The sequence below is a fragment of the Haliotis rufescens genome, unplaced genomic scaffold, assembly GCF_023055435.1.
Source record: "Haliotis rufescens isolate VD_foot unplaced genomic scaffold, xgHalRufe1.0.p SCAF_15, whole genome shotgun sequence".
NCBI lineage: Eukaryota > Metazoa > Mollusca > Gastropoda > Lepetellida > Haliotidae > Haliotis > Haliotis rufescens.
The window spans coordinates 31,410,591-31,424,620 of NW_025963835.1; the positions used below are offsets into that span (position 1 = coordinate 31,410,591).

At 41.7% G+C, this 14,030-nt stretch overlaps 1 protein-coding gene across 2 annotated transcripts in view; it reads right to left on the reverse strand.

The window, feature by feature from the left end:
• LOC124132025 (NACHT and WD repeat domain-containing protein 2-like) overlaps positions 1-9,347 on the reverse strand; it is a 33,540-nt gene extending 24,193 nt beyond the window's left edge. For both annotated transcript variants that reach the window (XM_046495602.2, XM_048396469.1), the window contains exons 1-5: positions 9,107-9,347; positions 7,622-7,716; positions 3,494-3,696; positions 2,316-2,431; positions 738-949 (exon numbers count right to left, since the gene is read on the reverse strand). In XM_046495602.2, the coding sequence (XP_046351558.2) occupies positions 738-949; positions 2,316-2,431; positions 3,494-3,696; positions 7,622-7,716; positions 9,107-9,201 (721 nt within the window). In that variant the 5' untranslated portion in view covers positions 9,202-9,347. The remainder of the gene's footprint in view (positions 1-737; positions 950-2,315; positions 2,432-3,493; positions 3,697-7,621; positions 7,717-9,106) is intronic.
• Between the last annotated feature and the right edge of the window lie 4,683 nt (positions 9,348-14,030).

The following is a 14,030-nucleotide window of genomic DNA, read 5'->3' on the forward strand; positions in this document are numbered from 1 at the left end:
ATTGTCAACTCGTTGTGTAATGGTTCACACATATTTCCCCGTATATTATATATATTTCAGATGCAATTTTAAGCACATCTGGACATGCGGAATTATACAGTTTGTTTGAACACATTTAACTGTGTCTTGGGTATATTTTTAGATGCAAGACATATGTAAAATCAAATATTATTTCTGAGGGATTCTTTGACGAAGAACTTGAAATCATACGCTCATTCGGATTGGTTTGTCGTATTTTCGCACATAACATTCATCGATAGGGGGACGAGTCTTCTTGCAGGTTACGGAAAGGGGCGAGTGTGACGAATGAGTTGATATTTGGTTACCTTATCTCTGCACGGATATTAAGATGCGAGTTACCTCCCTTGATCGGGTTCTCGGGTCCATTTAAACCCGACCCGTGCTCGAGTACTCGAGTACCCTACAAATCGATGATAAAGTCTAAAACATCTTTATCGACTACATGCAGTGTTCAGCTCATATGGTAGGACCACTTTCCAGCCCAAAAGTGCTTGTTTTTGGTTGTATTGTGTGTCTGTGGATCTGTACCTTGAGGATTAGGTCAGCCACGTCTGCCATGTTATGACTTTGTAGATAGGTCAATATTGAAGTATTGAAGCATTTGGAGCATTCGAAACCAGTTTTTTTCGTTTCGAACAAACGCTTTAACCATGAACCCCTCCTACTGTGAAGAATGACGACATCTCGGGAGACAGTTGTATTGAAACACGCTGTACCTGACTCCGCGTAACGCTGAGCTCTGTCTGCGTCCAGGGTGTGTTCGGCTGCATCCGCCAGCGCCGACTGCATCACCGTGTTCTGATGAGACCATTCAGACTTGGCGCTGTTCTTACGGCTCTGATCATTGGCTCGGAAGTCTGGAAGCATGGAGCTGATTGGCTGCAGGACATAGATGGGCGGAACCTTGTTCTCATCCTTCTCGAACCATCTATTTGGTAAAATATAATATTGTAATTCTTGATAAGAGAAATGACTTCAACCATTTTCCAATAGTCAACTTCCCCTTCATGTTGTGCAATATTCCAGCACCATCAGCCTTTGGAGTCTACACTACACAACTTGTGAAGAATAATCAAGCATGCGTCGTTCGATTCTTTCTAAAAAATTGTTTGATCAAGGTTATCTTGTAACATTCAAAGCCTCAGGAAAACATTCACAGTTAAGTTTTCTGGAAGACATGTGGAGGACATTTCCAAATTTGACGCATCGGTGACAATAATGGTGTCCGATGCAATTTCCTGTTTTGACTTGTACCATACATTATCGTGTTTTTCCAGGTGTACAATTGACTTGCCTTTGCATGTGTTTGTGACGGGTACCAGCGGTGGGGCAGCCTACGCTCGCCTTTTCGCTTAACACCTGGTGTCATCACTATTTGATAGTAATTCATGGACACATACTTATGATATAGCGGGAATCTTACAATCGACTCAATCGATTTCTTGTGAATATGGAAATGGTTTTGTCGCTCTTATGTCAGAAAACCACAATTATCGGTATTGAAATGGTGACGAAATAAGAACAATGTCTACAAAGAGAATATGGTTAATAATCAATGTGTCTACAAGGACCACAGAGTGGAACATATTGACACCGGCATGATAGTCCTGAAAAACAATGACTCGTGTCTAGTAAAGGCATGATCGCTGCTCCGTGGTACACCTGGCCCCGAGGTTATAAAACTTCCCTGAGTACGATTTCATGCTCAAATCCGGTTTCGTGCTCAACTAAAAACTCAGACTCAATAAACGGAGGTTATAAATAATCTGAGTACGTTTTCGTGCTCAACTTGAGTATGAAATACGTACGATCTCAAGTACGCTTTGGACCGTGCTCAACGCTGATTTCGATAACAACAATTGGAGCTCACCTGCGACAGACTCGACAAGCGAGGCGGAAAACTCTTGTTCCGAGAGTGTTTCGAGATCGTTCAAACCCGCTGGAAGATTTAGATGTGGATAAAGTTTTTGAACGTTATAGATTTAGGCCAAATACTATAATTTATTTACTTGGTCTACTCGATCTAACCAGAGAGACAGCTCGTAACTGTGCGGTTCCACCACTGTTACAGTTGCTGGTATGCCTTCGCTTTTTGGCGACAGGCGCTATGTCAACAGTGTGGCCAGCAAGTGTCTGGTGCTTTTCTTTATTCGACAGGTGTGTGTGTCAGGTTAACACGTTTTGATGTGCATGTTGGGTGTAAGGTGACGTTTAAATGCATAATGAAATTAGTATTATTTAGTGTTGTACTCCTGTAACTCGTGTACTCTGTGTGCAGTGCAGGGAGCTCTCACCTCTTCAGTAAGGACACGGCCTCTTCGGTCGGAACCTTCGCCAGGAGCTTCTCGAACTCAGTAGCTTCTATCTCCCTCGGGATGTTGCGGTAGCCATATTTGTGTGACAGGAACGTCTGTAAAAGATCACATAATAATAACAATAATAACGTGTGTACTTATATTGCACTAGCCTCCATACACAAGATGTATGCTGAAAGCGCAGACATTTTTACCCGTTCAATGGATCAGTGTGCACTGGATATTCATTCTCAGCTCCCTGCGGAGTATACAACCCAAGATAGAAGGTCAACAGTCACATTACCTCATCCCAATGGGTACCCATTCACTGCCAGGTAGATAGAGGCATATTATCAACAAAGTGTCTTGCCTAAGGTGGGACCGCATGTGTTACGGGGGCAGGACCGAAGCCCTAGGAACTCTCGAGGGTTTACCTGCCGAACACTGTCACACAACAAGGAGTATCCGGGACCTACGTTGCTAAACTTCACCTAATTTGTGACCGGTGCGTTGTGCACGCTACCACGTCCCGCCACAGGTTCATCGAACTTACCGAGCTGGTAATATTTGTAGAAACATTGATATTTAATCTGTTGCACATAATAACGCACACTTCCCCAAAATGGTAATTCGGTCTTCCGAAATTCCTTATTTAATTTCAGAAGTTGCCTTCTAGTATTACAAAATGGTCAACAGCAAGTTGTCAACACAAAATATATGTAAAATCAGGACAATAACGAACTTAATGACGGTGAGAAAACATGAAATGCAGATTACTGCACTTATGTAGCGACGTGCATATACCAGTGAGTGTGGGGTTGTTTGTAGTAGTCCGGATAACGACCAGCGTAATATCGCCAGCCCACTGTGATACCATGCCTCGGTTTAACATTGATACCCCAATCAGACTCCGAGCTGACTAGTCCTTGTTTTGTCCCCTTAATGCCGAGCGCCAAGCAGGGTAACAAGAAGTACCATCTTTTAACGCCTTTTGATATGACGCGGTCGAACCCCGAACCTTCCGCTCTCCGGGCGGACGCTCTACCACTATAGAAACAAACAAGTACCATCTTCCGGATGAGGACAAAATAACAGAATCAAACACGGACCATGTGCGGGTGCACTAGCTACTGGGCTACTCTAGACGCCGTGACTGCCATACAGCTGTACACACTTACGACAAAACACGGCCCCGTGGACAGCTTCCTGCACAGGTCGACTTCTCTCAGACAGAGCTCTGGCCCCATGTGGTCGTCCGTGGCCTCATCCCTCACCCCCCATCTCATGTCCACCACCTGGAACTCGTACCCCTGCTGTTGGCACATTTCCTTCAGAACCGGGTACACCCGCTCCATCAGGGCATTCCGCTCGTGCCGGGTGTCTAAGGGGTGGAAACATTTTTTATGGAAATATTTTATTGTTGAACAATCATTGTAACAGTGTTACATTGTTTCTGCTGAGATTCGGTAGACGCTTATTGAATTGTGTTTGGACAATGATTAGTTGTCAGGAATGTAGTACTTTTTAATGTAAGCAGTCGTCAGGAAGTAACTATATTTAGATCCTGGTGTGATATGTTAACTTCCGGAATACCGTGGAATCTGGTTATGTTATAGAGTGTGTTATAGACACATGGAGAATAACCTATGTTGTGAGGGCACTTTGTGGAACTTTGCAGCAGCTGGTTAGACGGTATATAAGTGGACAAGAGCATATCTCGCATCTCTCGCGCATTTCATCACTTCAAGGCCATCCTTCGTGTGAGGATCACTCATCAGCCCCGATTCCCTGCCTAAGCCCATCTCGGAAGTTTGACCACCATCGCCGCTGAGTGAATGTACTACTATCACTGACTTTTGATATCACCTCTGTATTTGTGTATTTGATACTAACCACTGCCATCATATTATATACTGTCGTTGAATATTGTACTGCCACCTTCTTGTGTACTGCCATCATATTATATACTGTCGTTGAATATTGTACTACCACCTTCTTGTGTACTGCCATCATATTATATACTGTCGTTGAATATTGTACTACCACCTTCTTGTGTACTGCCATCATATTATATACTGTCGTTGAATATTGTACTACCACCTTCTTGTGTACTGCCATCATATTATATACTGTCGTTGTATATTGTACTACCACCTTCTTGTGTACTGCCATCATATTATATACTGTCGTTGTATATTGTACTACCACCTTCTTGTGTAGTGCCATCATATTATATACTGTCGTTGAATATTGTACTACCACCTTCTTGTGTACTGCCATCATATTATATACTGTCGTTGTATATTGTACTACCACCTTCTTGTGTACTGCCATCATATTATATACTGTCGTTGAATATTGTACTACCACCTTCTTGTGTACTGCCATCATATTATATACTGTCGTTGGATATTGTACTACCACCTTCTTGTGTACTGCCATCATATTATATACTGTCGTTGGATATTGTACTACCACCTTCTTGTGTACTGCCATCATATTATATACTGTCGTTGAATATTGTACTACCACCTTCTTGTGTACTGCCATCATATTATATATTGTCGTTGAATATTGTACTACCACCTTCTTGTGTACTGCCATCATATTATATACTGTCGTTGTATATTGTACTACCACCTTCTTGTGTACTGCCATCATATTATATACTGTCGTTGTATATTGTACTACCACCTTCTTGTGTACTGCCATCATATTATATACTGTCGTTGAATATTGTACTACCACCTTCTTGTGTACTGCCATCATATTATATATTGTCATTGAATATTGTACCACCACCTTCTTGTGTACTGCCATCATATTATATACTGTCATTGAATATTGTACCACCACCTTCTTGTGTACTGCCATCATATTATATACTGTCGTTGAATATTGTACTACCACCTTCTTGTGTACTGCCATCATATTATATACTGTCATTGAATATTGTACTACCACCTTCTTGTGTACTGCCATCATATTATATACTGTCATTGAATATTGTACCACCACCTTCTTGTGTACTGCCATCATATTATATACTGTCGTTGAATATTGTACTACCACCTTCTTGTGTACTGCCATCATATTATATACTGTCGTTGAATATTGTACTGCCACCTTCTTGTGTACTGCCATCATATTATATACTGTCGTTGAATATTGTACTACCACCTTCTTGTGTACTGCCATCATATTATATACTGTCATTGAATATTGTACTACCACCTTCTTGTGTACTGCCATCATATTATATACTGTCGTTGAATATTGTACTACCACCTTCTTGTGTACTGCCATCATATTATATACTGTCGTTGAATATTGTACTACCACCTTCTTGTGTACTGCCATCATATTATATACTGTCATTGAATATTGTACTACCACCTTCTTGTGTACTGCCATCATATTATATACTGTCGTTGAATATTGTACTACCACCTTCTTGTGTACTGCCATCATATTATATACTGTCGTTGAATATTGTACTACCACCTTCTTGTGTACTGCCATCATATTATATACTGTCGTTGAATATTGTACTACCACCTTCTTGTGTACTGCCATCATATTATATACTGTCGTTGAATATTGTACTACCACCTTCTTGTGTACTGCCATCATATTATATACTGTCATTGAATATTGTACTTCCACCTTCTTGTGTACTGCCATCATATTATATACTGTCATTGAATATTGTACTGCCACCTTCTTGTGTACTGCCATCATATTATATACTGTCGTTGAATATTGTACTACCACCTTATTGTCTACTGCCATCATATTATATACTGTCATTGAATATTGTACTACCACCTTCTTGTGTACTGCCATCATATTATATACTGTCGTTGAATATTGTACTACCACCTTATTGTGTACTGCCATCATATTATATACTGTCATTGAATATTGTACTACCACCTTATTGTGTACTGCCATCATATTATATACTGTCATTGAATATTGTACTACCACCTTATTGTGTACTGCCATCATATTATATACTGTCGTTGAATATTGTACTACCACTCTATTGGGTACTGCCATTGGCATTACTGTGCAGTAATTTTTATTGATTTGTAAACCTATTGAATTTTGGAATACCAATTGTTGGTTGGTTGTTGGTTCCGCATTACGTTCTTTTACGTTCAGATTTCTGGGTTAATATACTGTTTCAATTTGGGAATCCGCACGTAACACTATATAGCAAGGTCAGGGCATACCACTCGAAGCGGTCACAGAACAGCTCAGGAATATCTATCCTATCCTCGACTACCCAGGGTATTTTGTTTCCATTCTATTTCGATAAATATCCGCGACACATACGCTCCCATATCTTCGTGTCGGTAGTTACGTGGAAAACTGGATCAGCGTTATTTATCCCATCCTCGATTATCCAGTGTATTACATCTCCATGTTATCATCATAAACTCCCTGGGCCCAACTTCCACCACATCTTCGTTTCGGATATGACGTCCTGTCTATTACTTAGCAGATATGTACATTTTTTCTGTCTATTATCCAATAGCGAAAACAGTAGAACATATGATACACTTGATGTTCGAGGTACTACTGATCCTGATTCGTACACTGAACAATTGAGTTAGAGTGGACCTATCTGTAAATATGTCAGGGCGGGTCTACCTGTAAATGTGTTAGAGTGGACCTACCTGCAAATGTGTTAGAGTGGACCTACCTGTAAATGTGTTAGAGTGGACCTACCTGTAAACGTGTTGGAGTGGACCTACCTGTAAATATGTCAGGGCGGGTCTACCTGTAAATGTGTTAGAGTGGAGCTACCTGTAAATGTGTTAGAGTGGACCTACCTGTAAATGTGTTAGAGTGGACCTACCTGTAAATGTGTTAGAGTGGACCTACCTGTAAATCTCTAGAGTGGACCTACCTGTAAATGTGTTAGAGTGGACCTACCTGTAAATGTGTTGGAGTGGACCTACCTGTAAATGTGTTAGAGTGGACCTACCTGTAAATGTGTTAGAGTGGACCTACCTGTAAATCTCTAGAGTGGACCTACCTGTAAATGTGTTAGAGTGGACCTACCTGTAAATATGTTAGAGTGGACCTACCTGTAAATGTGTTGGAGTGGACCTACCTGTAAATGTGTTAGAGCGGACCTACCTGTAAATCTCTAGAGTGGACCTACTTGTAAATGTGTTAGAGTGGACCTACCTGTAAATGTGTTAGAGTGGACCTACCTGTTAATGAGTTAGAGTGGACCTACCTGTAAATGTGTGAGAGTGGAGATACCTGTTAATGAGTTAGAGTGGACCTACCTGTAAAGGTGCTGCTGGTGAAGATGCGGACGATCTTGGCAGTGGAGGGACACTCCAGGGACATGTTCCCCCTCAGCAGGTCCGTCAGGGCCCGTCTGTACAGCGGCAGACAGGTGTAACAGACAGTTTAGTGTGAATGACTTCACGCAGAGTTTAACACTATTCCATCCATATCAGGGCGGGGACACAAAGAAAGGACTCAACCAATGTTACCTAATAGGTAATCTAATCACGGGTCTTCAGCAGCTTAGGGCCTTTAAACAGTTCCTTCACCTGGAACTCCTACGTGAATAGTCACATGAGAAGGAAATCTACATACGGAATGAAACAAGAATGTCTTATCAGCACGATACTCATGCTCGTGGATTTAACCATAGCGGTAGGCGCCCAAGACCTGCATAACTCGGGCTTCGCGCCTAAGAATGCGTCAAGCGGACACGCCGTAAAACAGCTGAAATAGTGTTCAACGTGCCGTTAAACAAAACTCACTCACTCTGATGTGTGATCGCAATTAATGACAGTTATCTGGAAACATTCCCTTGATTAATTTTGGATGAACATAACCCGGGGCTATTGCAGGGTCGATATCTAACTTCATTAAAGGCAATAATTTTATGTCCAAATTATGAAATACCCGAGTTCAATTTAAAAACATTTCCCCAAATAGATACTTTTTCCTGACTTGGTCTAAGATCGGTCTTTTAAGTATGAGAAGTCTCAGTTTAACCATATGATGAAAAACATATTCTCTATAGAGTCCGTCTCTACAATTCGTAAAAGGTGACGAAGCGCAAACATTGTCAAGAATAAGTCTTTGTGAGAAGGGTTTCATTGCAGGGCTCGAATAATGCAAGTGGTTGTTCCGTGTACTTCGATCTTCACGGCATATGTCGGAGTCCACACACAGTCACACACACACACAGGTAATGTAAAACGTTATGCAACTTTGTTTCTTTATTTCATTGTCTCTTTTAATCGCTGACGCGAACAAAATGTAAAACCAATAACTCTTTCTTTTCTTTTCTGACTTCAGATTATCTGTACTGAAGATTTAGAAGCACGGTTGCCCAGTTCGGATTTTCAAATTCAATCTATGTTGGTGTTAAGGGTACTAGATTATCCAGTGTATCATATGTACATTCTATTGGGATAAATACCCTTGACCCATTCGCCACCAGACCCGTGACGATCCGGGGTAGAATAAACCATGCTTGTCGTAAGAGGCGACTGACGGGATCGGGTGGTCAGGTTCGCTGACTTGGTTGATACATGTCATCGTTTCCCAATTGCGTAGATCGATGCTCATGATGTCAATCACTAGATTGTCAGGTCCAGGCTCGATTATTCACACAGACCGCCGTCATAGCTGGAATATTGCTGAGTGCGGCGTTAAACAACAAACAACATACCTGCTCACAGATAGACATATAGGTAAACACTGGGTATTTTAGGGGGTAGCCCTGTATGCATAATATAAGTACTTACTGCTTCTGTCTCTGTTTGTCAGTACCCTCTCGTGTAGGAACTGACCCCCCGGGATTTTCCCGCGGGGCCGGCAGTTGACTGTTCGCACACCCCATGCTGTCACGACCGGTGAGTATGAATATTATATATCATGGTAACACCGTACAATGCACTCCTGACCTACACGCTCGTCATACAACCATCAGTACGAACACATGTAGGTAGTAATGTCAGCCATGCTTGTTGCGGACGCCATCTTTAATAGAGTGTTTACATATCGAATGATTTACCGTAAATCCTTTTGTTAGTGATAGTAATTTACAAACAAATAGTATGTGGTGTTTTAGAAGAAAAAAACCAGCTGCAATGGGATCCAATATATTTTGAAACATTTTCCTTTAAAAAATATACGTTCTTTTCAAATATATCATAATCATAACAATTGCTTGTACGTTCTGGTGTTGTGTCTGTACAGTTGTGTGTCACGTAATACGACGTATTACGGTAGCAGTTTACCTGTGGCTCCACTCAATCGATGATCCGATGTCGCCTAGCGACAGGTAAACAACAACGCTTACTCGTCAACAGCGCGTGGTAATTCACCGAGTCGTGTAAATAAGGTCAAAGGTCAATACGTTTCTCTCGTTGTGCGCAGGAATTATCAAAGTTTATACTAACAAACACGCCCTGTTAAGAACTTATTAATTCAGGTCGTGATATCATACTAATGTATAACACGAATGCATGAACAATTACACTGGTCTATGTTCTGTATTCACAAACATGGTTAACAACCGCTACTGAATATCCTTTATTCGACTCCATCAAGGTGGTCTAGCTCACTCACTCAACTAGGATAATCGAACTTGATTCATCAAATCAAACAAATATGACATTTATAATAATTTTGCAAGATCAACTATTTAAATCTCATTTATCCCAGACCAGTGAAGTGTCGGGTTAGAATAGGTCTTCAGCAAATGCTTGTCGTAAGAAGCAGGATCGGGTGGTCAGGCACGCTGATTTGGTTGATGCATATCATCGCATCCCAAAAGTAGATCGATGCTCGTGATATCAATTAATGGATTGTCTGGTCCAGACTCGATTATTCACAGACCGCCGTCATATAGCTGAAATATTGCTGAGTGTGGCGTTAAACAACAAACAAACAACTTCATTCAACTCATCGATGATACAAATCGGAGTTAAACAAAGCTTCTGTCCTTAATCAAAGGATTTGGTTTTGGTTTGGTTTGTTGTTTAACGCCGCACTCAGCAATATTCCAGCTATATGACTGTATATAATAGAGTCTGGACCAGACAATCCAGTGATTGACAACACGAGCATCGATCCACGCAATTCGGACCGATGACATGCATCAACCAAGTCACCGAGCCTGACCACCCGATCCCGTTAGTCGACTTTTACGACAAGCATAGTCGCCTTTTACGGCAAGCATGGGTTGCTGAAGACCTATTCTACCCCGGATCTTCACGGGCCTTTATCAAAGGAGGTCCCGTTATGTTAATAAGATGATATCATAATGGTAATGGCGCTCTTCTTGTATTTCTTGTTTTTAAATCATCTCAATTACTTTCGCTAACGAGATAAAGCCCGCAGTCGATCAGCCCGAGGACTCATTCCTTCTATTCACACCCTGGGGATTCCATGTTAGAATTGTTCACATGCAACCCGTGCTGGTCGTAGGAGGCGACAAAATGGATGGGGTGGTCAACTCGATGACTTGGTTGGTTACATGTCATCGTATCCCGATGGCGTGGATCGTTGCTCAAAATATCGATCACATTCGTCACCACTCGCTCCTTTCCGTAACCTGCAAGAGGACTCGTCCCCCTATCGATGAATGTTATGTGCGAAAATACGACAAACCAATCAGAATGCGCGTGTGATTTCAAGTTCCTCGTCAAAGAATCCCTCAGAAATAATTTTTGATTTTACATATGTCTTGCATCTAAAAATATACCCAAGACACAGTTAAATGTGTTCAATCATACTGTATAATTCCGCATGTCCCGATGTGCTTTAAATTGCATCTGAAATATATATAATATATGGGGAAATATATGTGAACCATTACGCAACGAGTTTTAGGTATGCCCGACGGAACCCGGTCGCAAAAATGGCAATGAGCGGGGCACGAGTCGCTATTCGGCTTGTCTCGGAATAACACGAGTTGGTCACGAATGTATCGATCAAGGTCCAGACTCGATTATTTACAGACCACGTCATATAGCTGGAATATTGCTGAGTGCGGCTTTAAACAACAAACAAACCAAACCTTTTCGCGAATGTTGTTGACTTTCTGTAATGCAGAGTAGTCCAGTGTACACGGTGTGGAACCCCTGAACGGCAGATCTCAATTACACGCTCCATTGAACAGATTACACCAGAAAAGAAGCAAACACGTCCACAACAACCGTACTTTTAATATATAAATGTCTGAATATACCAACTAAATTGTGCACACAAGATGCATATATGCGTAATATGCCACCACACCAAAATACCGAAATAATGGTAGTACCGATAATTCACTGCTGTTTATTGCGATAAATTCAACAATGCTGTTGCTTTGATAATATCACAGTCAAATTACATTTTTGACCATTTTTCTTCATTTAGATAGTTTCTAGCATGTTCACTCGTCTGCATTGATTTAACTTATTCTTATATCTTGAGGGGGCACGGGTGGCCCAGAGTTGCGTCCCTATGATTGTGGGTTCGAATCCCGGTTCGCCCCGATTATGTTTCTAGGTTTGTCAGCACCATACCCGTGCTCGTGGGTTTCACCGAACTGGTAAACGTCTGAGACCTGCATCACTTCGGGATTTCCTCCCACATTAAGCTGACACGCCGCGATATAACTGGAATAATGTTAAAAGCGGTGTTAAACCCAACTCACTCACTTATATCTTGATTATCCTTAACGCTGAAAGGAGGGGCACCGACAGTAACTAACCCTGTGACCTTGAAGAACGGATTACGCCAAGGGCAATGAACGAATCACACATTTTTCAAATATGTTTGAACGCATTACACCTTTGAGTAATTGCTTTTTGAGATACATTTTTCTTAATCGAATTCACTCACATGTGTTCATGGGAGTGTGGTTGTCATGTCGCTCCCCGAGTACGGATATCTTTAGGGTCTTGATAAGCGGTGAAGTTCCCAAAATGTTGGGAATAATGAAATGTAAAATTGATGTTATGATCTCTCGTTAGAAGAAAGATCAGATTTGAAAAATGGCTGCCGGAGATAGAACGTTTCCGGAACACCCCACTACACCCGAGACATTGCACTTGACGATTGAATCGCCCATGATCTCTTATAATGTTTACAGATGAGTCCAGACTTTCTGGACAGGCGTGGACGTTTCTAAGGGCGTCCTGACGAAGGTCATGCGGAGGTCAACGTAAGGGAACGTAAAGATATGGGGCGGCGTCACTATGCATGGCCGCTAGAACATCACTGCATATTGTCCATGGAGTGAGTGAGTGAGTGAGTTGGGTTTAACACCGCTTTTAACATTATTCCAGTTATATCACGGTGTGTCAGCTTAATGTGGGAGGAAAGCCCGAAGTGATGCAGGTCTCAGACGTTTACCACTTCGGTGAAACCCACGAGCACGGATATGGTGCTGACAAACCTAGAAACATAATCAGGGCGAACTGGGATTCGAATCATAGGTTTCTGGCGTGCCCAAGGGACCAGCTCTGCACAGCGAATCGCGGCGCCTTAGACGACTGGGCCACCCGTGCCCCCTATTGTCCATGGAAGTGTGACTGGACAGTACAACCGAGACAACATACTGGATGGTGCCGGTTCCGCGTCATATGTTGTTGGTCTTTCCATTGTCTTTCAAGACGCTAACGCACTGGCCAATCGCACTGGCTAACGCACTGGACGTATCGTAACTGACTACCTCCAGCAACAAAACATCACCACCCTGCATAGGTCCTGACCTTTCCCTCAAACAGCCATACAAGGCTCCCTCGGTTTGTCATTAGGAGACTGATCGGCCACTCCACGCGTATAAACGGACGTTTGATCAATCGTGGGCGCATGACATACTTATCATGTCATCTCAGACATTTATGTCGTCTGTGTTGGTTATTTGTGGCAATATGGTGTTGTTGACATTCTCTCCACCCTGTTGGTTCTGAGCGCCACAGGCTCTACACCCAGAGAGGAGTACCACTATAGAAATATTTTTATATGTCATCCAAAACAGATGGAAACAAATGAAGATGGATCAATTTAAAAAGGGCAACATCTGATTGGCGCATGAACTCAGGTATCCTGCTTCTTGATTGTCTTGAAGACCTGGTTGTCCGAGATTTGTTGTACAATGTATTCATGTATAACATTTTCATGAGATTGAGCCTCAGACTTCACTGACATCCTAAACTTGCCAAAAACCCATTTACAACAACACATGTATTTCTAACATATTTATTTCATAAAAAATAATTTATAATGATCATTGAAGTCTGTATCACATGTGGATATTGCATGATAGTGTTATGAAACTAGAGCTACACTCTTTGTGTGAAGTTAATCACCTTGAATATGCAGATAATTATTACATAATTAATTCAAATTTTTTGGCTGCACAAGGTCTTTAAATGACATAGAGAAGAAAACAAGTAATAAATAAGAATACTCTTGGGTAAAAATACTGACCTCATTTGACAAAACAAGGGTAGGTTCTCCTGTAAAACAGGGAGAAAATGAGTTGGGTCTAATGCCACTTTGAACTAGGGCTGGGACGATACATCAACTGTGAGATCCGATACGTATCATGATACCTTACTCATGATCCGATACGTATCACGATACCTTACTCATGATCCGATATGTATCACGATACCTTACTCATGACCCGAAATGTATCACGATACCTTATTCATGACCCGAAATGTA